At 39.0% G+C, this 27825-nt stretch overlaps 2 protein-coding genes across 4 annotated transcripts in view; one reads left to right on the top strand and one right to left on the bottom strand.

Annotated features, from left to right (window-relative positions):
* Nucleotides 1–97: 97 nt before the first annotated feature.
* Nucleotides 98–8500, top strand: LOC104073786 (lamin-L(III)-like). Its single transcript, XM_009573702.1, has 11 exons — nucleotides 98–156; nucleotides 366–522; nucleotides 1741–1866; nucleotides 2799–2969; nucleotides 4551–4676; nucleotides 4799–5019; nucleotides 5733–5958; nucleotides 6890–6997; nucleotides 7848–7964; nucleotides 8064–8174; nucleotides 8462–8500. Exons 1-11 carry the CDS (start codon nucleotides 98–100, stop codon nucleotides 8498–8500), a joined length of 1461 nt encoding a protein of 486 aa, XP_009571997.1.
* Nucleotides 8501–14320: 5820 nt separating this feature from the next.
* Nucleotides 14321–27825, bottom strand: part of SH3GL3 (SH3-domain GRB2-like 3) — a 17446-nt gene continuing 3941 nt past the window's right edge. The window contains exons 4-8 of one of the 3 annotated variants that reach the window (XM_009573699.1): nucleotides 27057–27190; nucleotides 25496–25654; nucleotides 22533–22636; nucleotides 21128–21282; nucleotides 14321–15115 (exon numbers count right to left, since the gene is read on the bottom strand). In XM_009573699.1, coding sequence (XP_009571994.1) covers nucleotides 14910–15115; nucleotides 21128–21282; nucleotides 22533–22636; nucleotides 25496–25654; nucleotides 27057–27190 — 758 coding nt within the window. In that variant the 3' untranslated portion in view covers nucleotides 14321–14909. The remainder of the gene's footprint in view (nucleotides 15116–21127; nucleotides 21283–22532; nucleotides 22637–25495; nucleotides 25655–27056; nucleotides 27191–27825) is intronic. The other 2 variants (XM_009573698.1, XM_009573701.1) reach the window with 2 other exon arrangements.

The raw sequence follows: 27825 nt of genomic DNA, 5'->3' as shown, positions 1-27825 counted from the left end.
GTGGTGGCAGGTCACTGTGGTCTGGTGAACTCTGGCTTTGAGCGTCCCTCCCTGTGGAGACGGTGGCCTGTGCCGTCCCTACCCTCTCCGGTTGGTTATGCCGTGGAAAATAGCTGGCTTCCGCGTAGGATTCACACAAAACGAGCTGGAAACTGGGTTAGAAATCTTTCTGGTTAAACAAATGATGTTTGTCTGAGGGGCCTAACTGGTTTGTTTTACAGCCTACCCTGTGCTCTCACCACAAGCGTTAACTAACTTCTCTTCTGTTTCAGTTCTGCCACAGATCCCTGTGAAGGTAAACACATTAAAACCAAACTTTGTCCCTCACCAGCTGCAACTTATGAGTGTAAAACTTTCACTTGTAGGAATTCAAAAAAAGAAGCTGATTTAAACCTGGCGCAGGCTCGTATGAGAGACCTTGATGCTCAGCTGAATGCGAAGGAAGCTGACTTAGCAACAGCTTTGAATGAGAACCGAAGTTTGGAGAACGATCTTCGTGAATTAAAGGATCAAGTAGTCACTGTAAGACTTGTCCTGGAATTTCAACTTTGCTTTTGTTCCTGAAGCTATTGCTTGTTTTTCCTCAACCAGTGATTGAGATTTAAAAGCAGAGAAAGGCTATTATCTATGGCAATGACAAGTGGACAAAAAGATTTCTGCAATCTTGCTGAAAGCAAATGCTACTGATGGTTGGTCTGTTAAAACTTCCACCTGTTGTAGGTACCTTTAATTGTATTCTATGCCCACTGTATGTAATGTTTCTTGTTCTAAGGACAAAGTAAGTTGAAATGTGTTGTACTGCTATAGCCTCTCTAGCGTTCTCTAATGTGTCAGCAAAGGGAGCATTTGATGGACCCTGCTTCACTATACTTAAATCTAGGTAGAATAAATTGGTCTGTTAAAACTTCCACCTGTTGTAGGTACCTTTAATTGTATTCTATGCCCACTGTATGTAATGTTTCTTGTTCTAAGGACAAAGTAAGTTGAAATGTGTTGTACTGCTATAGCCTCTCTAGCGTTCTCTAATGTGTCAGCAAAGGGAGCATTTGATGGACCCTGCTTCACTATACTTAAATCTAGGTAGAATAAAAAAGTTCTTTTTTTTTTTTTTTTTTTTGTAGGCTCTTGTGCTACTAAAATGAACTCTGATTGAGTTGCCACTCTATCAATGCATTTCTAAGAGCATTGCTTTTGTATCTTCATGCTTTAATGTAATCATTGAATAAGCTAATTTCAAATCTTTAGGATGAAAACTTAAAAACAAAAAACCCAAACTTGTATCATGAAAGCAGCATGCTCCAACACCTGAAGTGTATAATAGTTTGTCAACATAGTTAGGCTACATTTGGAGGATTTCACTTGTTAAGCATCAAACAAATTATATTGGAAGTTAGGGAGAAGTCTGGAATACTTAGTGTTGTAAAGGGGAGGAATGTACATGGATGGTACAATTGATTCATCAGAAGTCTACTTTGAGGAATCAAACTTAGCTGGTGGGATTAAGGGCTGCTCTGTATTTGCCTGGTGGGAAATCTGGTCTACATAATTAAATAGGATTCTTTCTGTTGCTAATATGCTGGATCCCACTGAAATAAGAACTTAAACAGAGTAACCAACTTCACTTAAGCAGTGTGTTTTGATTGTTGTGGGAATGAAGTTGAATGACCTGTAATAAGTTGACTGTCTTAGTTTGGAAACATGACCTCTTAATTTTGATTACCTGATGTCTTGTCTTTCTAGCTGAAGCTGTCACTGGAGGATACCAAAAAGCATCTCCACAGTGAAATGTTGAGGAGGGTGGACCTGGAAAATCATATGAAAACTTTGCAGGAACAAATGACATTCCAGAAACGCCTTCATGAAGATGTATGTTTTAGCTTATTAACAAGGATTTTTTTAGGTGTCCATGATCCCTGGATGCACTTAAAAGCAATGTTAAGATATGCTTTATCTGTAAAAAGGTAACTAGCTGAGTCAACCTATGACAGTCCACCAGCCAATAAAATCCACCTAACTAGGAAGACTTCAAGAAAGTACGTAACCTCATGTTATCTGGCATAGTACCAATAGGTATCTGGAATATGAGATAATTTGCTCAGGCTGCATTTCTGAAGGTAACTACAATCCCAACATACTACTTTGTGTAACTGAAAGTGCATATATAACAGTTAACTTTAAATGATTCCAGATGTTTGCTAGAAACCTAAAATAATCAAAGAAGTTAAATCTCCTTTAATAAGCAACTTATGTTCCCCACTTCCTGAACACTTATCAAAGGTGTCTGGTAACCTTTGTGTGAGAAGTCAGTACACAGAACTAAAAAACATGTGAATGTAAACCAACTTCCTTCTGACTGGAAGAAATCTTAAAGTGTGTGGTTTAAGCGATAGAGAATTCCAATTTCTCTAAGGAACTGCTATTGCTTTTTAAGTAAAACAAGAATAGGTGAAGTAGCAGTGCTTAAAGAAACTGAAGTGTATATGCATGTGCTCTAAGTAAAGAAAAGCAGAGAAATCCATCTAGTTCAAAGAATTAGTCTTAAAATTAAATACAAAGTACTGCATTTATTAGTTTAAGCAATGTTGGCAGTGAGGAAGCAAAACCCAGTGCAGCTAGCAAGGTGGAAGTACCTGACCTAATGGATGAATATCTAAGTTCTGAATAAAGGTGAATTGCTGTGTACTCAATGATAAATCTGTTTCAAAATTGAATGATTTGTTAAGCTGCTACAGTAAGTCCAGTCTCAAATCAAACTGTATTGGCTTGCTTATTCTCTGAGAAACTACTTCTTCTCCTAGGAGCTCAAGGAGACAAAAAGAGTCCATGAGAGCAGGATAGCAGAAATAGAATCTGGCCGTCAGAGAGAATTTGAGAGTAAGCTCTCGGATGCTCTGCAGGGGCTCAGAAAACAACATGAAGAACAAATTCAAGGATACAAAGAGGAGCTGGAGCGAACATTCAGTGCAAAAGTGAGTCTGTGGAAGATGCCAATAAAAAAGCCTAAGTTCTCTGCACCTTGATATGATTAAAGTCACACTAGCATAAATAGCTGACTGATGGAGCCCTTGCTCCCAAGTGCAGAGCTTCTTGACATAAGCTATTATGGAATTTTGAAGCAGTATCAAATTTGACAGTAGAACTTCTATGAACAGTTGTCCCAAACAAAACTGGTTCAAGCATAAATACTGTCCCTTTGGGGAGCAATCAGGAATGGCTAATGTAATAAAGTTGATCATAATTCAGACTTCTGACAAAATTGAGAGCTTGTCTGACAAATTCAGGGCCAAGATGTGCTATGTTTGTATTGAGCAATTTCAGTATTAATGAATAAATCTTGATCTACTGATTTAGTAACACTGATAGTGTTACTAAAATGCATGAAATAAGGTATTCTTACAGTTCTACAAGAGAACTTTAAAATGTATGAGTGCAAATGTCCCTTTCCAGTTGCTAGTACTGGATAAGGGGAAGAGGGTTGCTATGGAAGTAGCTTGACAGTTAGTCTTCTAGAACTGGTCTGTCACCTCTTTCCCAGCATTAGCCACATATGCAGGAAAAAGTAATACTTTAGGTTTATATTCTTGGTAGGTAAGATCCCAGGGGTTTCTGGGTTGGCTGCAGTGTACAGTATTGGTATCTTAAACCTTCTTAATACTCAGTGTAGAATCACATGATCTACTTTTCTCAGCAAGTACATGTGTTCCTTTCTTCCTGGTTCTGGCTTTCTCTATACTCCAATTTATATGCCAACTCAGTGAATTCCTTTCGATGCTTCTGTCCAGGTTTCCACTGGAAATTCTGTGAGTGCCTCTTGTAGGAGCATGGCTCTACTTTATCCTGTCTTGGAACACCTCAAGATTGAATTGCTCTAGAAATAGCTCAGTGCTGCTTATGGTGATGCAGGACCTTAGTAACAGAACTTCTGGGGAAGAGCAATAGTTTGAGGGGAGGTTTAGACTGGACATCAGGAAAAACTTCTTCACTGAAAGAGTGGTCAGGCCTTGGAACAGGCTGCCCAGGGAAGTGGTGGAGTCACCATCCCTGGAAGTATTTAAAAGACGTGTAGATGAGGCGCTTAGGGACATGGTTTAGTGGGCATTGTGGTGGTGGGTTGACGGTTGGACTTGATGATCTTAGAGGTCTTTTCCAACCTTAATGATTCTATGATTCTATGATATAATAATAATAATAATATCCTGTAGCCCCATGCTTTGAAAAGCAGCTTCTAAACATATTCTCCATTGTTCTTCTGGAGAATCAATTTACTTAATATCTATACAAAGTCTTCATGCATCTGTAACTGAAATATCCTAATGCAGCAATTTTCACTACCTGATTATTGCTGACTTTTTCTGACATGAATGTCAAACTTGTGTAAACCTCCCTGAAAAGCAATGAAAAACTTTCTGACCTGGACTTTATTGGTATCTGCACACTTAAGTAAAACATAACTATTTCCAGATGTAACAGCTGGAAATCACTTGGTTTTCCTTTCTTATTTAAAATACATGGTCATAAGCAACTCATAACTAATGGTGACTTATCCATAGATGGAGAATGCCCAGCTATCTGCAGCAAGACATAGTGACTTTGCCAATGCTGCTCGGGAGGAGCTGATGGAAACAAAGCTGAGAGTTGATACTCTGACATGTCAAGTTAATCAGTATCAAAGCCAGGTACTATCTTTATTTGTATATCCTTAGAATTACTTTAATTTAAATACCCAATTCAAAATACTGGCCTCTCCTCTCTAATCTTCAGTTATGGTTTAATTGATTTTCCCTCCCCTTGATTTTAGAATGCTGCTTTGGAGAACAGAATAAGGGAGCTACAGGAGACACTAGATTATGATCGTGATCTCCATCGAAGGCGTATGGCTGAAAAAGAGAAAGAAATGGCACAAGCCCAGCAGCAGGCACAAGCACAGTTGGAAGAATATGAGCATCTCTTAGATGTGAAACTGGCTCTAGATCTGGAAATAAATGCCTACAGAAAGATGCTGGAAGGAGAGGAACAGAGGTAGGCTATGACAAGATCCTCATATGAGGACTTGCTTCATCCAAGATTTCTACACTAATTAACTGTATATTCTTCAGAATGCGGAGGAGTCAAGAAATAAATATTAAAGATGTGATTAGTGCTACAACTTAGTTCTTGAAGCATAATCTTCTGAAGATGGCATTTATATCCCACATCCACCACATAATGTAGTAAGATGAAGTTAACTTGATAAACCCAAGTGATAAAGTTCAAAGGTCCATTAGATAACCCTCCCTAGAATCAAACTTTCTCAAAGCTTTGTGCTATATCCTAGAGGTATATCAAAGATGGTGCTCAAGTTTCATTCATGAAACTGAGAAATTGTGTCAACTCCCAACTATCCAGACACTGCCTGGTGAGAACAACATGAACTCAATACATGCTAAGAAAGGTCAAAACCTCAAACTACTTCCACTAAAGATTGTCTGTGGAGACTTTAAAGGAATACTTATTGCAGTTGGGAATTTCTTCTTATCGACGTAAGCTTGCTCTGAACTCTAGGGCTGGGGCTGTCTTCCAAACTTAATGAGCTACTTAGCTACTCTTGCCAGTAAAAATAAAATCTTACATTCAAGACTTCATGGAAAGCTTGGATATAAGAAGCTGTTAGGCTTGGCTACAGTGGGAGGATAGGAGTGTGAAGAAATAAGCACATCAGATATTCAAGTGAATGTTATCTGACTCCCTTCTAGGCTAAAGCTGTCACCCAGCCCATCTTCACACAGCACTGCAACTCAAGCAACAAGTCAAGGGCGACGGTTCCTGCATGGGAAGAAAAGGAAAATGAAAGAAGCCAAAAAAAGAAGGCATAGTGCTGGATTTAAAACTGTTCAGCATGCTTCATCTTCTGGAAATGTATCTATTGAAGAAATCGATGCAGATGGGAAATTTGTCAGGCTTAAAAACAATTCTGATGAGGTACTTCTATTCATTCAAGTGTGCATGGCCTTCATTACAAAGTATGACTGCTTGTGGACAGACTTGTAGCTTAGGGAGGGATGAAGAGATGAGGGAAGAGTACTGCCAAACTAAATTCAAACTGGGGACTTCTCAGCTATCCTGGCTGCTGTCAAGAGAAGCCTAGAGACTGATTTTTTTTTTTTTTTTTTTTGTACTGCAGGTTTTTTGTTCACAGGCATGTCTGGGAGGTGCTTTTGGGGGGAGGTGCACCGGGCGCTGGGTTCTGTGATGCAGAAATCTAATACCTTCAGTTGTTTCTCATCAGATTCAGACTAGCACTATCAGAAGTACTACTTACGCTTGAACTAAATAAGGTGCTTAGTAAATTGGATAATGACAGCTTCTTATTACTTAGAAATGCTTAAAACAGCTAAAAGGCTGAATAGAGCTGACAGTATCTAACCCATGTAGAAGGTTTATCTGACCAATTAGATAATTCTTTGACTAGTTTAGTCTGCAAATCCAGAATTATTAGAATTAATCCTCGCAGCTCCAAAACTTGTGGCTGGTAGCTTAGCCACTTCAGCCTGAGATGTCTTAAACATTCACAGGCCACTATGTATGTGCTATATATATGGCCCAAGTTTGTAGATAGGCATGACCAACTTAATTTAGCAGAATCTCCCTGGTAAAGAGCATCATGATCCCCCTTCAACAGAAGGCAAGAATAGATGTGCTTAAACTTGTGGGACTAAGATTAAGCCTAAGGAAGTACTGGGAGAAATCATAGGGAGGCTTTAATGGGAACTTGAAGGCTTCCTCAAAATTGATCAGATTCTTGTACGCTACAGGAGTGGGACTAAAACTGACTCTTGAGTCTGGAAAGAACCTTGCACTTGTATGATATGGTATTGGTCTGTAATGCTGAGAAAAATTTTTTGTCCCACAGGATCAACCGCTACATGGGTGGGTGTTAAGAAGACATCTTGGAAGTGTGTCAGATGTAACATACAAATTTCCTTCACGGTTCACTCTTCAGGCGGGCCAAGTAGTTACAGTAGGTAGAGGTTTTGTAAAACTTACTCAGAGCTCTGTTCTTGTAATGTTAGATGGCAATAGAGATTCACGTAATAAGGAAAATTAAACTGATACTGCAAGTGCCTAAAGAACTAAAATCCTTTTTTTATGTGGAGAGGGAGATGGGAAAAATCCTTGCAACAATTTGATCTGAAATGACAATTAAATTTTCTTTAAAGATAGATCTTGGATTGAACCTGGATCATCCCAGATTGGGATCCCAGAATCAATATATTCTAGTTTATTCTTAGGGTTCCCCATACTCCTGTGATTTGATACAAGTTGTGCAAAGACTTTCACTGTTGCTAAAAGCTTTGGTTCACTACAGTTCAGCAATGCTGAGCTCATGGTTTATGGTACTAAGCTAAATATTAGCTCTAAAATCATACTCTAAGTACATTTAGATAGTGATCAAAGAGGCTAATTCTACAACTCCAAACTCTGTACAAGCTTGCTCAAGAGATCTGTGAGTGACCCCAGGCTAGAGGCTATCTTGTATACACAAATTGCTGCCATGAGTATGTCTGTAACTATGGCTTGGCTCTGTGACTCAAATAGTATGCATGTCCAAGCAAGGCTACCTCTATACCAGGTAGAACCTGTAAACAGCCTCTTCTGCACTAACTGTTTTACAGTCTTCAGTTAAAAAAACCATTACCACCATTTTTGGTAGTCCTGAAAAGAACTAACCTGCCAGGGGTCACAGTAGTTCAGTTTCTGTTACTGAACATCTTTGGTATTGAAGTGCTTAAGAGTTGTATATGTTAGAACTGAATCCTAATCTAACTACAAATAAGATTCTTCAGAAGCTCACTCTGAATCTCTTGCAGATCTGGGGTGCAGCTGCTGGTGTAAGCCCAGGTCCTAGTGATCTGGTCTGGAAGTCTCAGAAGTCTTGGGGAACTGGGGATAATATTGGTGTTACACTCATCACAGATGATGGTGAGGTAAGTGAGATAGTAAATAGCTTCTACTGTCCTAATACTAAACTTGTTTGATGTGATTAATTCTTGAGGGTTCTTGGTGGCAATTCAACTGTATTCTAGGAACTTGCAGAGAGGAAGATAATGCATGTACCTAGAGGAGAAGAAAGTGGTGACCAAGATGATGATGACTATGAAGAAATAACTGGAAGTGAAATGGAGTTTCCATCTCAGGTAAGGTGCCTGAAGTTTAAATACATGCTATCGACAGAATCATTCAATGGCTATTTCTTTTCATTACTGCATTCAAAATACTTCCCCAACTACTATCCATATCCTACAACTCTTAACATTTTTCTTGATGTCAGACCAAAAGAAGAAGAAAAAAGAAATGTTGTTTGGTTTCATGATAGTGGTTCCTGTGAACGACCTTAAGCAGGTGAGATAGTGAGAATCATGCTTTTGTCATCTCATAGAAAACTTGCTTCATTAATAGTGCTGCAGTCTCTTGTCCCACGTAGGGTGTAGCTTGCATGGCTTTGCATCAGAAGTGGAATTGATGTTTTGCTTATTCTCTGGTTGAATGTGATCAAGTAGTAGCACTAACTGTTTGGTCTGTTCTTGCTGACACACTGAAAAACATTAGCTTTAATGTCTGTTCTATCTAAGCATCTGGCTATGAAGAAACTTGAAAGCTGTTACCCCAAGAACAGAATGCAAATACTAACCAGAAATATCTTATTTCTGTGGGATGAAGTGACTTATCTGACATTCCAACAGTGTCCCTCACTTGCTTTTAAGATAACTTAAATTCACACTGAAGAAACCTACTATTTCCATTGAAAAGTATTAAAAGGCTGAAATCAAAGTTCTTAGTGTATCGATTGCCTAAGTCCCTCTTAAATTCAAGCATAAGTTTGATGCACTTCTGTTCCAGCTCATTTCCAGGAACTACTTTTTCTTATCTTGCTGTGCAAAATAAGAATCTCAGCCTTGCTTCAGTCATAAATACTCCCCTCAATAGTTTCCAGGTGGAACTTCAGCACAGATGCAGGTCATGCTAATGGAATTAACACAGTCAAATAGAATAAGCATGTTTTGCCTTTGATATACTTGTAACCCTTTGGCTACAACTTGCATGTGGTAATGCCCTGTGAAAGACTCTCTAACCCCTCCAAATGGCTTTTGACTGACCATATTACAAGTCTGAACTTCTGCATGTTGGATGTGCCTAGTGTACTTTGATATACTAGTAGTCAGGTATCTTTAATTGCTGAAGTAGTCTAAAACAGAACTAATACAAGGGCTTAAAATTGGTCATAACTGAAGAATTATGGACTGTACTTGACTCGAGTTTGTTTCTTGACTTGAAAAAGCACCAAGTTCCCTTTGCTAGTACAAATGCCAAGGCCTAAGCACAAGGGGATGCCTAGCTAAAAATTCATTTTCTCCCTCCTGCTGACACAGCATGTTGAGCTACCACAGCTCTTGCTAAAACTGATCCTACAGTTACTAGGACTTGCATCATACTGCACCAGGTCTTAAAGCCAGCATTTCCTAGATATTTTCATAATATACCTGTCTGAAAACTTAACTTAAAAGTACCTTAGTACTGTCTTTCTGAAGAAAATGTACCTAAGAACAGGCAGTTACTACCTGCTGCTTGGTTCTTTCCTTGTCCTTCTTTCAAACAGAAAATCTGGGTAAATATCTATTATTATAATACCATCTGGCTTAAAGGATGTTTATCAAGGTCTCCTGACTTATATGCACATTCCTGTAATATTTTCAGTCTCTCACTGAAGGAGGGCGAGACCCTGTTAAATAGGCTATTGAGAAAGGTTCTATAATGCTATTCTGGCCTCTGGGCTCCGAATGCACAGCATACACCAAAATGGTTCAAGTAACACCAGTGGAAACTTTAGGCTTATAAAGATACTTACTCATACAAGCTTCTTTTCATGTTTGGAGTAGGGCCTCTCCTCAAGGGTTTTCTTTTTTTTTTAAAGGCTCTTTATTTGAATTGACTAATAGTATGGCTTGTTCGGCAATCAGTGATGGAAAGCAAAAGTAACTTTTCCTTACATCTCTAATCTGTTTTATCAGCAACTTTACAATACAGTTGTGTGCCATTTATGGTAAGAATCAATTCTAATACTCCCACTCAAATGTTAATGTCATTCCTGTCTGCTGAATTCTTGTCAAACTTTTGTCATTAGTACCTATATGGTTCTGCTGCATTGGTAGTACTGAAATAAAGGCAGCTTAGTAAAAACCAGTTAACTACTTGCATGCAGTAAAATTATGCAAAGAAAGAATGCTGTGCTTTAAATAAAGGCGGGGTTTCCATGGGGTTTGCTTCTGCTTTTACCATCCTAACTAGGGTAGCATGAATCTGCATGCCAGTTAAGTTTTGATGCTTCAGAACTGAGGTACTGATAGCTAGCTTGATACCCTTTCATTAAGAAAGGCATAGGCTCATGTATTGCATGGACTCAAATTCTTAAAAGCTTGTTTTCTTCTTCCCCCAAACCATCTAGTATAGTTAAGGTACTGCCTCTCTTGAAAATCTGCTTTGCTTTATTAATAAGTAACTAAATCTATAAAACACTAACAAAAAAAAACCCCCACATACCTATATGAGGATCAAGTAGGTAACCAGCAACAAATACTAAGTTTGTACACATGCTAATTAGCCTAATATCTTGATGTTTTATTTCTGCAGCAAAATGAGGATCCTAGCTGTTCTGTCATGTAATGTGGACAAAGAGATGATCATCTGAAAACACTTATTAATCCCAGGTGACATTGACTACATGTGTGTTGGTATCTTCTGCAATATATGAAACTTGGAATTCACATCTCCCATCTGACCTCTTTGTAAGAAACATTGTCCATAACATGATGAAATTTCCTACCTTCTGATACTGGACCCTGTCCTTGGATTCACTGATATAAAGAGCAGCAGAATACAAGCTCCATGTGAAGTTATTTTTACTTTAACATAAGGATCTGTTTTCCATGACCTGCTGAAACAGAGGAGGGTACACAGTTTACAAAACTTCTGAACATATGCCCTAGAAGGATGCTAAATACTTGGCAATGAGCATGAGGCTGCCTCAGCTTTCTCAATACTCTGATACAGTGTTTCTCCAAAGGTAACTGCTGTTTCAAGCCTGAGTGAGGAAACTACATGGGCCAGATCACACCCTCAAGCTTGCACCTTGAGCAAGTCTGAACTTGGCTGAAGTAAAACCTTATCCTGAAGAGTGCTGAGTGTCTGAAATGCTTCCTGCTCAGATCCTGATGCTGAAATATATGAAACTAGTCTAGATCACTTGCCAGAGAACTTCCTAGAGTGAAACATTTTAAAATTAAAAGCAAGTTGTAAAAAATATTCTTGTCTGTTATTAGATACACTGTTTCTGTATTCTAGTACCTGGAAATCCACCAACCAGCTTCAGTATTGGGTGTTCCCTGATACAGTATATCACAGCATAGCTGTGTCAACCTTAACTTGGACAAATGTATCCTGTAAATGTGAAAAAGCATCTCATTCCAACAGAGAAGGTACTGTAACTAGCAATATTAGCACTCTGTTTGAATGGTCCAACAAGCCAGCTTTCTAAGGGGCTAGAAAAAAAATATGCTGAAACAAAAATCAAAACTAGAAAGCACCAACTGTAGGAAAAAGGCACATCAAAAATGTGTGCTCTTAGAGTCCTTACATACCAACTCTCTGTGCAGTCTGCAGTACTGCTTTGTGTATGTCTAATGGGGCAGTTGGGGGAATACTGTCTATTGGCCAGTATGTAATTTACTGTAACTTTAATAGCTCTGTAGTCCATGTAAAGCCTGACCTATAACCCTCAAACCAGGCAGTCACCCTCTGGGGCCACTGCATTTAATTATTCTTAGCCTCTTTTTACTAAAACGCTTAGCTGCTGGCTCTATGGTAAAGAAAGGGCCTTGATGAGCCACGTAAAGTACACTTCTCTTTAAGAGCATGAGGGGAGGGAAGTAGCTGAAGGGAGAGGAGCTGCTGAGATTGCTGGAATAGTTTTTTGACTGCCTCTTACCTTGCCAAAATACTCAGTTCTGAATTAAAGACCTGTTCTATGTTAGGATGCAGTTGTTAAGGTGAGGCTTTCCTTATACTAGCTTAAACTCTTAAGTTATTTAAAAGTTCTAGTTTTGAGACATCAAGAGTAGATGCTGGTTTAATACTTCCATTTTAGCAGATCTGAATTCTTGTTGTACCTTATGGCCCATATAGAAATAGCTGCTGCTATAACCTTGCTACCTTTATCTTGATTTCTTAAACTTTTTTAACTATTAAAGATATTTTTCATGTATATAAAAGCAGTCTTGGACTTTAATATTTGCAGGTTAAATAATAATAAATTTGTTTGTTCATTGATCTTATTTGAGTGGCTTAAAAGACTTTGAACCAATAAAACTGGTGAGTTTAGGGAAGATTCCCTGCAGACTGAAGAAACCTTCAGAAATACACTGTGCTGCCCTGCTTATATTTATCACTCAGTTCTTCAAATAAAGCTGAACTGCTATGAACTTGATTTAAGAGGAATCTGCAGTATTTCAAATGAAACCTTTTCATAGCACAAGGGAAGGATAGTATTAAGCAACAACCATGAAAGATTTAAACTAGTGTACAAGTCTTGATAGGAAATAGGAGTGGTATAGGATGTTGTTTAGTAACACCATCAATGGTGCAGGAAACAAGATCTACTTATATTTATTCAACTACACAACCTATTAGACAGTTCATGAAACTTTTTCTTGGCATACAATCTTAAAAAGGCACATATTAAAGAATCAATTTTCTGGTATGCAATGGATCTTGTTGTGCAAATTGTCTTCCTGGTGGCAAACCTTAAAGATGGTTGGTCTCCTATGACCTCTATATACTTTAGCCTTATCAATATCAGTATAGCGCTTATTACTTTTGTAATAGCCATGTCTGTTAGATGAAACATCTATTGTAGCTGACTAGGAACTCCATACTAAATGGCAAGCTGCCTACTGTAAAGTGTATTAAGAATTCAAACCATTATATATATGTGTGTGTGCGTGCACACGTGTGCATAGGTAATTCTTTCCTCTAGGGAATTCTGGTGAGGTAAAAGAGAGATTTCAATACCTCTTTTCTTGCTTGTCTTTTCTTGCCTGCTATGGAAAGATACAACTGGTGAGACCTCTCTGATAAAGGGGGAAAAAGCAAAAGCAGCTGTGAATCCCAAATACTTAGACCTTTGAAAGTCGTCCCATACATTTTGAATTCAGAACATCATAGCTACCTTCATTCAAAAACTAGGTTAGGACAAGTTACTTTCCATATTGCTGCTCTAGTAACTACTAGGTACTTGCCCATGAATTTGGAAAAAAGGGCTGATGAATTTTCTTCTTTACATGAGCACATTCAAATTCTGAGATGATGTCCCCAAAGTAGCAAGCTGTAGCCAAAGCTGCAAAGAATAACCCTCTGCTTCTCTTGTGGTCATGGCGCAAGCCAAGTGCAGAGATGAGAGAAACCAGAAATCCATGGTTTTGATACCCAGTTAGGGGCTATAGATGGAAAAGTTACTGCACCTGTGATACACATGAAATTCTTTCCTCTAGGGATTTTACTCTTTCAACTGGACTACAGAACCAAGTAGAGCTTGACACTCTGAAGCTGGATTCAAGCCAGTTTGCCCATAAAGAGTTCAGCTCCCTTCTCATCACTCTGTTGTACAGAGAGCAATTGACAAAAGATTACGTGTTCCCCTGGGGCTGCTGAATTTTTTTGGTCATTACTACATCTGTGCTTACTAAGCAAAGCAGGAGGCAGCTAACAGAAAAACAAATTAATTCTGTCTTCATTTTGATAGTACTTAAGATGCCTGAGTCTGTCTGTCCTCCATTGTGAGGCTTTTTTTGCATATTTGTAGTTATAGCATGTCTTTACTTCCCCACCTAATCTTCTCTTTCTCCTCTTCCTCCATCCCTTTCAAATAAATATAAAAAGTAGAAGTGTATTGACTTTTCATTTGTTTGCAGTAGTCACCAGTGATACTCACCTATTTATCTCAATGGAGTTTATACAAACCCTGTGGAGCTAGTTCAAAGGAATTTTTCTCTTATCCTCCTGCTAGAAGAAAATTTAACAGATATTGTAAATGCTACACAATCAGTAGGGAGAGAGCAAGATTATTACAATTCCAGTGGCTGAGCTGTCATAAAACTTTATGGTTTTGGCTTTATTCATGCATTTTTAATGTAGCATTGTTTTTTTCACTGAAAGCTGATATATTTAGCGAAAGTGACCTCCAGCTCAAAAACAAATGCCAGAACTATAGGAATAGAAGCAGCAACCACTGTTCTTATCCCACAGAAATATTTATTCAGTTTGGTCAGTAAATTATAGGAATTTTCAATGCTGAGAACTTGTACTTAGTACAACATCATCATAATATTGACAACAACCACTTTGCCTTTTGTCAACATACAATGTGAAACATGGATTAACTTGCTCACAATAAATTACAGTGTGATAGATGAAAAGAGCTCAATGACATCAGTAACTTAGGAACTGGTTACAGTTAGCTTCACTTACAGTATTTTTAAAAATGGTTTTCAATAGTAAAATCATTGCAGCCAAAGATAAAAAATCCACATACAATAATAGCAAGGAATGCATTTTTGGAGCAACAGTGAGCTACCAGTAAACACTTCATACAGTGATCTTCAAGGCACAAAGCAAAAAAACTGGGCATGGGTTTTTTTGCAGGTTGATGGAGTCAGGGAAGGTAAATTTTTTTTGAATATAAAATAAATAGATTTTAAAAAGACGCATACAAAAGTCAGTAAGTCAGTCAAATAGCAAGGCTTTCACAGAATGCCACACTGACAGAACATTTGTGAATCCATTTCAGTCATGAAATCACGTTCACAGCTTGAATGACACAATCACTGAGGCAAGGGAACCATCACTTCAACATAATTAATGGGGAAGAAGCCAGACTCTCCATTTAACATCCCCTCATACCAATTCTCATCAATCTGATTCGTCAAAGTTATGACGTCCCCTTCCTTAAACCCAAGCTCGCCTTCATTTTCTGGCTCAAAGTCATAGAGAGCTTGGCAGCAAGGCTGATCCATGCGCATTGAAGAACCTGCCCCAGTGACAGAAAAAAACCAAACATATTAATAGAGCTTCACAGCATCCCACCGGCCACTAAGCATAAAACAATGGGTCAAAACACATAGCCCTGCTGTCACAAACTCCCCCCCAACAGTTTTCCCTTTGCTTTCACCCATTAACATCTGGTTAATACATATAAAAAATACTAGTGATAATTAGTTTAAAGCATAATTCTGTTTCTCCCTTAAGCTCAGATGCTACTCTATTTTCATTCCTCCTTGCCTTCCCTTTCAAAAGGATGTTTATCTCAAACTGATAGTTTGAGTAATCACAGTTGTCAAAATCAGTGTGGTCTCTTTGGAGTGGTGGCTAGAGGAACTGGAAGGGTAGGAGTTGAGGAAGTAGAAGAGTCAACAGGAGAAGTGACAAGTAATCATTCAAACAAACTGGGCTGCAGCACACTGCTACTGTATGAATATGTACCAGAGGGCAGGGGCTCAGAGTCAGTCCTACAAACACGCGCTTACAGCCTGGCAGCAGCCACCTGGATTGTCACCCTACACGTGCGTTTCAGGAGCAAGGCTTCCAGCTGCTCCTGCGTTAAGGCTTCCACCCTCACCTCACTGGAGCGGCGACAGCCATTTCTGGGTTACTGCTCCCCAGGTTCATGTGTTCAAATCCTTTCTTGTACACACCCTTTGTCTGAACTAAAGCAAAGGTTATGCTAGGAACAATGGTGCCTGTCAAACTTCCTTACAGATGACAACAGTTTTCCAATACAGTATCTGGCTGTTCTTGTGACTTACGCTGTTTGCCCGGCTATAAAGATCTTAATTCCAAATAACTCTTAAAATATTAATGGTACCATATGCAAGTAATATGTAGTAAGTATATACATTTACAGGAAAACAAGTAAATATAATCATAAATTAAAGTACAAAACAGAATCACCATTAGTAAAATAAGTTAACCTTGTAAATGCAGTTACCTTTTTTAAAGATTTTCTCATGAAGGGGTGTTAATTGGCTTGGATTTGTGGTATGGATACATTCATTCATTCGTATTTATGAATAATAATTTATTCTAATAAAATGTAATCTAATGTTCAAATTGTAAAGCTCACCCGTAGCCAAGGACTAGCCAGAGGTTCAACTGAAGTTCAGCCATAACAGATTTTTAAAAACATATACAGCATATCCAAGTAAAAGTCTAGTAATTTGAAATATATTTATAAAGGAAGAATAGGAGACAAGATTTCATGCTGCTGCTGCCATGTAAGGAGTAGTAAAACACATTATAGCATGACAACTCTAGAACACTCTAGTACTTACGTTAAAGCAGTTAAACCTCTTAAATACTAAGTTATTCAGGTTGTCTTATTTGCAACATCGCAACAATTCTCAAATATTCTAGTCTCGACTCTCTCTCCCAGCTAGCACACATACTAATCATGCAATCACCTTGAAGAATAATTTTTGTCTGGGTAAATCTGCACACAGTTGGTGATGCAATATATATGTAATAGCTAAGATGTTAAAAATGTAGGCAAAAATGCATTTTAATCTGCTAATCATGGTAATGTGTAGGAAACTATTGAAAAGTAACTGTTCGGGCATTTTCTAGTAAAAGGAATTAGGAGAAGTCTCTTAAGGAAACCAGCTGACAATATTCTGGTGATCAATAAATCAGAACAGGTGAAAGCATCTTTTTAATTGACAATAACACAATCGGGGGTAATATTTGGTGTTGAAGTAGGAATTACTTTTCTATTTTGTGGGTATGTTTTATCCTGTATAACAATAGAAGAGAGCTTTTATTTATAGCAATGGAAGAGAGCTGTCAACACAGAGATCCCCCTCAGCAAACCACCCCAGAACATTGCTGTAACAACGCCAGACTAGGCCTCTGCCTGTGGAAGGCATGGGGTAGTGACAAAGTTTTACAAGAACAAACTAAATTACGCTAGTCTAATACAATGACACATATGAAAGCTTGGTTCTGGACATATTTTTGCTGAAACAAAAGTCCAAGCAGAAAAAAAAAGATGACCCACAGTTTCCCAACAAAAAGGGACTGATTGTGTTCAAAAACAGCTGAGTTATTTTCAGTCTTTGCCAAGGTAGAACTGGGACCAGCTCACTGGAATTGTCAAAAGCAGAAGGCAGCGCGCTCTGAATAACTGACAGAGTTCCTTGCTTTACCAGCTGTTCCGATGGGGCTAGTTTATTATTGCAAGCCAGTTAATTTCTGACAGTAAGGTACCTGACACGAGATGGATCCCATTTGGTTCATTTTAAGCTCCAAAGAACTGAAAAGAGATGTCTGGCAGCATGGAAAGATTTTTAAATAATGGTCACAGCCAGTACAACCGGTTTCACTCCAGGCTGTAGGATCAGTCAAAGTCTTCATTAGAGTCAGGCAGCTGCTGCTACTGTATAATCCAATGAGACAAAGCTTCCCTGACAGAGGTAATGGGGGCAGCACTGCCTGACAGTCTGCAACACATACTGTTTAACATCACAGAATTGGCGACATGATTCCAGCCTTTTTCTGTCTATTAAATACTTGCACATCCTTTCCTGTTGCAGAGATTTAAGCTAAAGAAATTACACTCTTTTTTTTTTTTTTCCAAACAGGGTTTGTTAATTCGCAAGACCATGCATGCCTCCTTAATTTCTCCAGTTGTGGAGCTGAACTGCCACACTTCACTGTCACATTCAAAGATGACTTGTCATTAATCTCTAGGCCACTCAAACCTGGACAGCGCAGACAGAAAAAAACACCACAAAAACAGGCTAAGCAAGAAGCTGTCTATGATTTCTGGAGTGTTACAGAATAAAACCAGAATGCCATTCAATGCTTGTTTGTCTTTTTGTTTGTTTGTTTTCCCCAAAGGGAGTTACTCCCTGTACCTGTATCTACTTTGTCTTCTATACCATGTTGTATACATATGGTAGCAAAATTACACCTTCATAATCACAAACTGGAAGCTTGCTAAGATAATTAATCCAAGTCTCCCTCACAGCTGAAGTGAGTGAACACTTAGATGCTTATGTTAAATTCCAGCAACCAGACCCATTTATTTCATATCGTAGTCAAACCTGACAAACAAAAAGAATGAAAGGCGTGACATAACTCAGCATTTAAAGAGAGTTCTAAAATGAGCCAGATGATGCTCATAGCCTCAGCTGATTAATGAGGGTAACAATGAATTAGAAAAACACAGATTTGTTATCTGTGCTTAATCAAAGCAGCTAAATAATTCACAACATTAAAATGAGGTTTCTGTGAAGCTAGCCCTGCAAATATATGCAAGTCGTTAGTAGTAAATAATCCCCATGTTTTAGGGACCATACAAAGGAAAATACTATTTTTGCTCCAAAAGCTGACACTTAACTTGAAAAGCTATGGTGAAACACAGGAAAAGCCATTTCAACACTAAGAACTGGATTGTGGTAGTTGTGCTGAATGTATCACAGCTTACTTTGAACTGTCCTGTTGATTTCCATGGGTTCACTGAATACTAAGATACTACTTACCTTGAGTGACAGTACCAGAGAAATTAAAGGTCTACATTTTGACAGGGTCAATGTGTAAACAGGGGAAATTAAGCATGAAAGTGCTTTTTTGAGTAGGATGAAGAGGTCAGTTTTCTAAACAGAAAAAGAGGGTGAAAATGATGCTATCCCCCCAATCACATGGAGACCCTAAAACATTTAGCAGTTTTGCTTAGAGCCGCCTGGTTCACATTTCTAAAACACAGACCATAAGTCTAATCTGTTTCATAATTCTGATTGTAAACAGGAGCAGAAAGGTTTCCCCATTTACAAGCAGGGCATATTGACCCCACTGCAGCTCCACAGAAATCCGTATGGATAACTTTTGAATATGGAACAGGAAGAGAAAAAAGACAATGAACAATGATTTCACTGATGTACCTGCTGGGGTTGTAAGCACAGCATCCATAGCTTCTTCAGGAGGAAAAAAACATGATAAAGGGTCTTTCTGATATTATTAGCAACCCTAAGCATAGCAACAATTATTAAATATATCCCATTTCTCCTTTTCATCTCTTTCATGGTTGTTTTAGTCCTCTTCCATTCTGGCAGCACTGAGGGAGCCAAGCAGTGAGTGAAAACCCATCATTTAGTGATATGCAAGCAGTTGATGCAATAGTCCATGAATGGAATCAATGAATGGAAGTGGCTCACTCCATCCTTATCTTAGTGATGAGTGGTCACTTGTTTTTCAGTTCATTCACTGAATTTTAGCTCATTAAAACTGGCTTTTTTTTTTTTTTTTTTTTTTAACTAAGTGGGCTGGAAGCAACCTTGAGAAGTCATGTAGTCTGTCTTTCTCCCAAAGGCAGGATTGATTACTCTTAAAGGACATCTTGGATCAATTGCTTCATGACAATGATAAACCACTGTAATATGTGTGTTGTTTTATCTCTGGTTTGACACACTAGTTTATATACAAGTGCTGAATCTCAATCTCCTTTCTCCACTGCACATGCAAAGCAGAAAAAATAAAGCCTATATAACTTGACAAGTAATTGATAGGGGCCTAGAAATTTTATGCTGAGTTTTTAATAAAGGTTGCTATGTTTTTGCTATTTTCATCCAGATGCGCTGTGAAAATAACTGGAAAGTTATTGATTGCTGCAAATATCCCCAGTGCTTTGAATGAAACGTGTCCTTGCATCACATGTCTTAGGAACCCGTGGTCTGAATTGAGAGGAGTGTGCAAAGAGCGGGTTGTCTCCCTCAGTCCCACATTTGACAGCAACACAAAACTGCTCTTAGCATTCAGGCAGCACAGGGAGCTTCACTAACACACCCTCAAGTAGCTTGAAGCACAAAAGAAACAAATCAAGGAATAAGATCTTGCCGGATGGATTTACGCTGCCAAACAAATTGAGGAATAAGATCTTGCTGGGTGGATTTATGCAAATCCCCTTCAGTATGGATTGTATAATAGCTTCATCTTGTAGCAGAGTGCAAGAAAATTAAAGAGACATTAGAAGGAGCATGAAGTTACAGCTCCAAGCTTTATTCTTTCACCTTTAGTTCTCTCATTTCTCTCCCAACCTTTAAAAAGGAACAAGACTGGAGGGAAGACGGAATTGGAGAGTGGTGGTGGGGGGGGCGGGAGGGAAAAAAAGAAAAAAGCTTCTGAAAAAGATGCTAGATACCATGCCAAGTAGAGAAGGGAACCTTTGGCTCACTGCTTCCCCTCTATTTCCCTTACAAATAATGTTTATGGAAGAATTTGGCTTTTTCATTCTCTTTTCTTTGCATATTGTTATCTTCCGTGTGGGTGGTTTTTTTGTTTTTTTAATTGGTCTTCTCTCATCACCACTGTAATCATTAAGGAGATAGGGCAAAATAATTTTATTTATGAGATGAGGAAAAGCTATTTCAGTGAGTAGTGTAACCTTACTAATTATTATCATTCACACAACTTTCAAGGGCTTTGAACAGTTGATTTTTTTTGTGGAATCAGGGCCTAATCAAAGGAAAGGATCCTACTCCCATACCAATAGGTACCCAAGTACTTCAGTTCATAAACGTACACACTTTGGTGCATACTTCAGGGGATAGTAAAGTATGTTAATAAAATCAGTAAGGGTGGCAGTCATCTCTCTGAATTTTACATGGCTAATAGTTAAGATCCTGTACTGATCATTTATGGTCTCAGACTGTGGAGAGAAATTAGCACCTGGAGATATTCCAGACAGTGATCTAACACACCCACCTTAGGCATCTGTTTTTGCAAGAAAAGAACTGTTTTCTGCAAGTGGCTCTCCCTCTCTCTCCTCCCACCCTCAGTGGCAATACAGAGACCCTAAAAGACCAAGCAGAATGGCACACCTAAATTTCAGGTGGGTGAGAGACTGACGAGAGGAACCCTGCTTCACAGTTCCATTTCCAAATCTGAGAAACAAACTGGAATCAGATGTATGAATACTGATGCTTCATGTTCATTGTTCTCATAGTACAAAGAATACCTCAAGCAACAATCTGGCAAAATATCTATCGACACGTTAATTCTGTAGCCATAGACTTACCTGATGATTTTATGGAAGAACTATAGGCAATCCCATTGTGCTGCTGATTATCACCAATTTCCAGAGTTGTAGTTATTACAGGCTTTGGCTTAAATTCACGTTTAGGCCGACTAGATGCTACATTTATTCTGGAACACAGAGAAGAGTGGCAAGAGATTTACTTGAAGGAAGAAATAGTTACGGAGCTTCCACTCAGTTCAGTGCTTTGGTGTTTGAAAGGTGGGGAAAAAAAAAAACCTTCTGCTGGTTTTGGTTTTAGGCTTTTTTTTTTTTTTTTGGGGGGGGGGTGGTGGGGGGGGGGGGGCGGGGCGGCGACGGACACGACACAGGTTTATTCACTAAAAGTTGCTCAATTCTCATGCTGTATTTGAAATTCAGCTAGTCCCTATTTTATTTAATGCTTTGGTCCTGCTGACAGAGGCATAAAGCTTAACAGCCTGAGTTTGAGAAGTGCTGAGCATCCACAGCTGCCACTGAGTTCAGCAGAAGTTCCAGGAATGAGGTCTCTAGAAAGCTCAACTGCAAATGACATATGCAGAAACCCAGCCAGGACAGAGGCCCAGGGACATTGCCTTTTTATTAGAGAAAATGGGAAACAACCATTTGGTCAGCACAACTATCTCAATACTTCTTCCTGTGTGTGCATGTGGCACAGCTGAGACCTCCTTGTCTCACTGGCCCCTACAGCTGGGATGGTGCAGGGTGTATACAGACACAGCTACCCCTATGCTAATACTCACAGCCACCACGTCCACCCTGATCTCAGGAAAGCCCCAAACAGTTACCTCAACTCTGCGACTGTAATGTTAGACTACGCTATGGTGACACTCAAGTCATTTAAGTCTCCTGTTCTCTGTTGGTTCTCTGAGTGACAAATTAATGACAGCAACATTTTTTTCTTCTATTAGGATGATGCAAAGTATCTGGGCCTTTCATAAGTGCATTACACCACAGCTGTGTTCCTAGCCAGCTGGCGATCTCCTTACTCTGCTCCACTATTTTGTTATACTCCTTAATCTCAATGAAAATAGGCCAACTTCTCAGCAAAGCCTCCAAAACACAACTCGAAGCATGCAAGTTTAAATAAACCTACAAACAAATGGAGGCTGTCCTGATTAACCTCCATAGATGTGAGTGAGAGATTCTGCACACACTCAAAACTTTCTGGGCAGATCCTGCATTACATTAAAGGCTCACAGCACAGCAAGGAGTTGCCAGGTGGCAACGGTTTAAAGCAATGAAGTCCAGTAAGGCACAGAGCACAGCAAATGTGCATCTGTGAGATGGTGCTACAAGATCTGTTGCTTCAGTGACTTTTCACATTCATGAACCTCAGCTGCAAAAGAGGTTCAAAATTTTCTGATGGGTTCAGTCTTACCGGTTTTGCAGCCTTCTCTGCAGATCCTCCAAAATTTCTGTGGATTGTTTATGGTAATCTAGTGCTGCTTCTACAAACACAGCCAACTGGCTAACTTGTTCTACCTGAAAGACAGAGAGGAAAATAGTTGTAAGGAGCCTGCAGTACATTCAGCTGACGGATAAACAAACACATCATTCAAAACAGACCTGGTATCTTAAAAGACCATGATAACTTGTGGAGGCTATTGAAAAAGAGCATATGTGATTCAATCAAAGAAATTGCCAGTTGGAAACAGAACAAAACTGAGGTGTAACTTCTAGTTCACTAACTCAGGGCTGGGTCCTTGAGTCATTTCCTTTCACAATGTGCAAATCCCTTCTGCTTTCAACTTCCAAGCCAGCTGTCTGTCAACACCCAAGCCTGAAACAGTTAAAAGGACATGACCCCTTAGCAGGTGAAAGTGGGGCTTTTCTGATTAGCAATGCTGGAAGAAATTGCACTGTGACAGCTCTTATGACTCAGACCCATTAGTGTTTATTAGAAATGTTTACAAACTGCAGTTCTGAAATGATCTGGACTCACCTCACTAGATGGCAGCATTTATAAACCAATAAATGAAACATGATTTATCTACTTGGATTTTAAAAGTATCAGCCAATCACTCAAAAATATGAATGCTGAGGAAAGGGAGAATGTGAAGGAGAAAGAAAAATCAAAATATTTTTATTCATGAGGTAACAAATAATCTCATTCCCCTCAAACAAACTGAAAAGTTCAATCTGTACTGGGGATGGAGCAGTGACAGGTATTTATTCGTCCTCTTCCTTTAAGACAGCATTAAAGAGGACAGACCCCAAGAAGTCTGACATGCTTCCATCCCATCATGATGTCTTCAGACATTGGATCACAAGAAGATATCCAAGTAAGCCTTCTGTGAATGTTTTACGGACCCATGGCAATTTTGTGCTATACTTTGTCTGCTTTTACTCGGTTAAAAACATTATTAGAAATTCTGCCGGGACTCCAAGAGAGCCAAACATTGTCACATAGCATACAGAAATGAAATGCACAGAACCAAATCAACAGCTGGTATAATTCCATCACAGTCAAAAGAGAGTAATGTAAACCAGCTGAGGACAACGCACAAAGTGCCTGGGGTTTGAACGGGGTGGTCAGAGAAAATGGATAGACAAGGACTGTCCAAACAAGATGACTAAGAGCCAGGAGGGATATGGAATTGTGGATTAGGAGAAGAGAGAGAGACTGGGGATGAGCCAGAGAAATTTGAGGGACTAAAAGCCACTTAGCAGGAGGAGCCTGGGACTGGCTGAGTGGGAAAGGCAAGAAGATGGATCTGATAAGCAGTGCATGCAACGGTGTCTATGTGGGAGGTCTGGAACTAGCTGTGCAAAAACCTGAGAAAGAGATGTGGATCAGGACTGAGTCTGGGAAAGGCACCTGGCAAGACGGCTGGGAACCAGAGCTCAGAGATTGCAGGGCAAGGAGACCAAGAAAGGGAGACATTTGGGGAATTGGAAAGGATGGGAAGGAAGCGATCGCAATTAAGATCTCTGCAAACCCAGCAAGACAGTCTGGGGTTAGACAACAAGGCTGTAAGGAGAAGTTGAGGAGGACAGACAGACTAGATCAGCATGGAAAATGGAAGGGAAGGAGCACAGAGTTTTCTTTAAACAGAAACAATAGAAAGTGGATATGGAAAAAACCTCAAAGGGACATCCAGTTCACCCCCTCCCAAAGGCAGAATTAGTTATACTAGAAAGTATAACTCATCAGTTCTCTAGTGGCTCAGCTAAATCATTTTAATCCATGCACTGTTTTATCCTCAGTTTGGTGCTTTGACTAATGATAAACACCATCTGAAACATTCCTCAGCTGCTTATGCAAGGCAGTATTATAAAACACATACACTGCAACCAAGCAGCGAGCCTACAGCGGAACAGTGTGCTGAAATTGTTGATAGATGATGTTACATTTTTTGGTGCCCTCATATAACTTGCACTGGTAAAACAGCAAGAGGCTTACTGACTTACACACAGCTGTAAGCAATGTGTCCCACTCACAAACAGTTTAGGAGCTACAGGCTAGTTTATAACTGGCCATCACACAGGTGTGAATAGAGGGAGAAGTTGCTTGTAGTTAAATACTCCCACTTAACAGCTCCTCCTTGTTGCAGTTTGCTCACAGAGGACAGCACACTTCTTCCTTTCTAAGTGTGTTTTCTGTGATGCTGCATCTACAGGAGAAGAGAAAGCTTTGGAATAGGCCCAAATAGGTCCAGTTCTCTTCTCCTATAACTCCATGATTACATGGGAGAAAGCACATCCTGCTATTCCTCTGTGTATTGCACAGAAGAGAGGATTATTCTGAATTACCACAGCGGCTCCTTATTTAGACATAATTTCATGATGGACTTGGGACTCTGAGCCGAAGTCCACGTACTGAGCCCAATCCACAAACAAACTCTGTAGACTAATTTTGAGAGCCAAATCATAATAATAATGATTTTCAGAGGTAAAATCATCCACAGACTTCAAATCAGCAGCAAAGTTTTGACTATAAGTGAGCTACAATTCAGAAAGCGCAGGGTACATACCCTTGCTCATAGTTTCAGCAGCCAGTCTGTGACTGTGTTAACCTCCCAACCTTCTCCCTCCCACTGATCAAACTGCATTCTACTCTCAGATAGTTCATTGCTCATAGATTATAAAACTACTTAAGGCTTCTGTGACAATTTTGTCTGAGCCACGGTACCTCCAAAAGAAATTCCTGAATTCTTGAGTTCTCCCATTTACTGCTGGGCATTATGTTCCTCTCTCACAGGAGAGATTAAAAGAGGGAAGAGGCACACTTTCTGCTTTCAGATCTTACCTCCTATGAAGGATGGGACAGGCTTTATCCAATCCCACACACATTGCCCTCCTGGATGTACTGCAGCAAACAAAAATGCAGGACAGACTTACATCATTTTCTAAGAAATTGAACATGCTTCTTTCAGCCAGTTCCTTTGACTCTTCAAATTTTTCTACTGCTTGTTTAACTTCTTCATCTGGTATCTTTCCAAGACGCTTCTTTTTATAATCATAATCCAAACGGCGTCCTTCTAGTTTCTTCAAATGATGCTAAATAAGACAGAACATTTATGAGGAGGCCCAAACAAACACATTGTGATTTAAGGAAATTTCAGTTACGGACGCAAATATAGAGATATGCAGAATCAAAGAAATACAAGGCTCAGAGATTATCCAGTCCATCCCTTCGATCTATGGCAGCATCAGGTAAGTCTAGAACTGTATACATGAATGAAATTTTAAACTGTATGGGGTTTAAATAAACAGCCCTTTGTTAACACTTGGGGAATTGGCTACCTTGATTTGCTAAACTTAGGCATCCAACTCATGGACTTCACTAAATGCGCAACACTTCAGATTGGATCCCGCTTCTCATTTAGACAATCTAAATATGTGTATGTCCCCATAGTCTACATTTAATTCAATTTTACCTCGAGTTATTTGCAATATGACAGCTAAAAGTTAAAGGGTTATTTTCCCCTCTCATTCTGTAAGCAATGCTCCAACAAATCTTGTATTCTTGCCTTCTTTGTTAGGTGTCAACTTCACACTTCTATCTGATATAACTACACAAGCTTTTCTGTTGCCAAAAATCATGGGACTGACAGACTTACAGAATGGACTCAAAGTGACAGTACAAAATGCTCATTAAAGCTAACGTCAAACAATTTATTTTCATCAGTTCAGAAGAACTACAACTGAAAACAGTTATGTATCATAGGAGACAGCTACAGACATCAAGACATTATTACTATCTTTTTGCTAGGCTTTCCACATCCATTTATGTGTAAACAAATAAAATAACTTTCATTTCTGCATTTCATCAGGGTTTTAACTTGCTTATTACCCAAGTCTACTGGAATCCACAGACTCAGACAAAGACTGCCTGGCTTTCTTTGAATTGTCACGTTGTAAACAAAAGCACTGACAAACTTAACTCTAAAGGTTAAAAATGTGTTCCTCAGCTTCCTATATTTTTCCTATAGTGGATATGGCACTTTGACACTTTATGGCACTTTTCAGATCATTCTGTGATTGCCCTGAATAGCCTTTTTCAACAGTTATATTTATCCTCCATTATAAACAGCTTTAGGCTGATAGGGATGGCAAGATAGGATAATCAGTCGCAGTAAATCACAGCCCACTCACATGTTCATAAGAATTAAATAAAAATGTCGGTTAAAATAAAATAGCAGAAAAATAAAGACTATAATTTTCTTCACTATCCTTCTTGTACTGAATGTACGAGCAATATAGCAAATTGAGTAAGTTAGACAAGTGAGAAAGAGCCAGGCATTGATTTTGAGCAGATTTCATCACTGTTTTGCTAGAGAGACAAACTTAAATGCAGTGACATTTATTTACTTTACCGCTTTCAAGAAAAATATCTCGGGGAACTAGAGTTTGATTGACTCTGTTATTGGTAAGTGAAGATTTACTCTGGAAAACTTACCCCAATCTCTTTTAAATCTTTGTCCTGCAATAACTGTAGAGGATCAATAAAATTTTGTTTGACATTAATATCAAGTGAGTCCTTCACCTCTGCCATTTGCTTCATGCTCTCACCAGCATCCAGTAGTGCAAGGCCTATGGTAAAGAATAGGCTACTTATATCTCAATATATGTAAAACCAGAAAATTTGTCTTACAAAACAGCTATTTCAAATAGGTATCTTTGTATCTGCTGCAGGCCCTTGAAGAGTAAAAAAATAATGCAAGCTATGCACTTGCTTGTCCCCTCCAGAAAACTATAACTGGAAAATTTTTGTTCCGAAGTATACTTTGTTTTTTTCCCTGATGCCCTAGGGGGAAAAAAAAAAAAAAGTATTTTCCCTACTATATTTGCATAGCTTACAAACCTCCTCCGTTTTGAGAATTGCAAATCAAGCTGATTAATTTGTACAACTTTAGTGATATTATTAAATACACAAAAAGTGAGTAACTTTTTAATCACAAAATCATGTTTTACAGCTTCCTCACATACAGCATGTTTTTTTTCCGAACTTTCTTTTTGTCAAAATTGTTGCTGCTTCTTTAAAACCACCTATTTAACATAGCTGTTTACTTTATTAAGCACGTAAGGGTCAGCAGGCACTGTTTGAATGTCCTCTCCCCTTTCCTAGTTTTATTTACTATCAGTAAACAGTATCCCTGTTGCTTTTGCAAAAAGAAATACATCCAGCTCACAGATGAGTTGTGCCGCTTCACTCTTCGTGAGGAGAA

Source organism: Fulmarus glacialis, unplaced genomic scaffold (genome assembly GCF_000690835.1).
Source record: "Fulmarus glacialis isolate BGI_N327 unplaced genomic scaffold, ASM69083v1 scaffold183, whole genome shotgun sequence".
In the NCBI taxonomy this organism is placed as follows: Eukaryota; Metazoa; Chordata; class Aves; order Procellariiformes; family Procellariidae; genus Fulmarus; species Fulmarus glacialis.
This window is presented reverse-complemented; position numbering and strand designations above follow the sequence as displayed.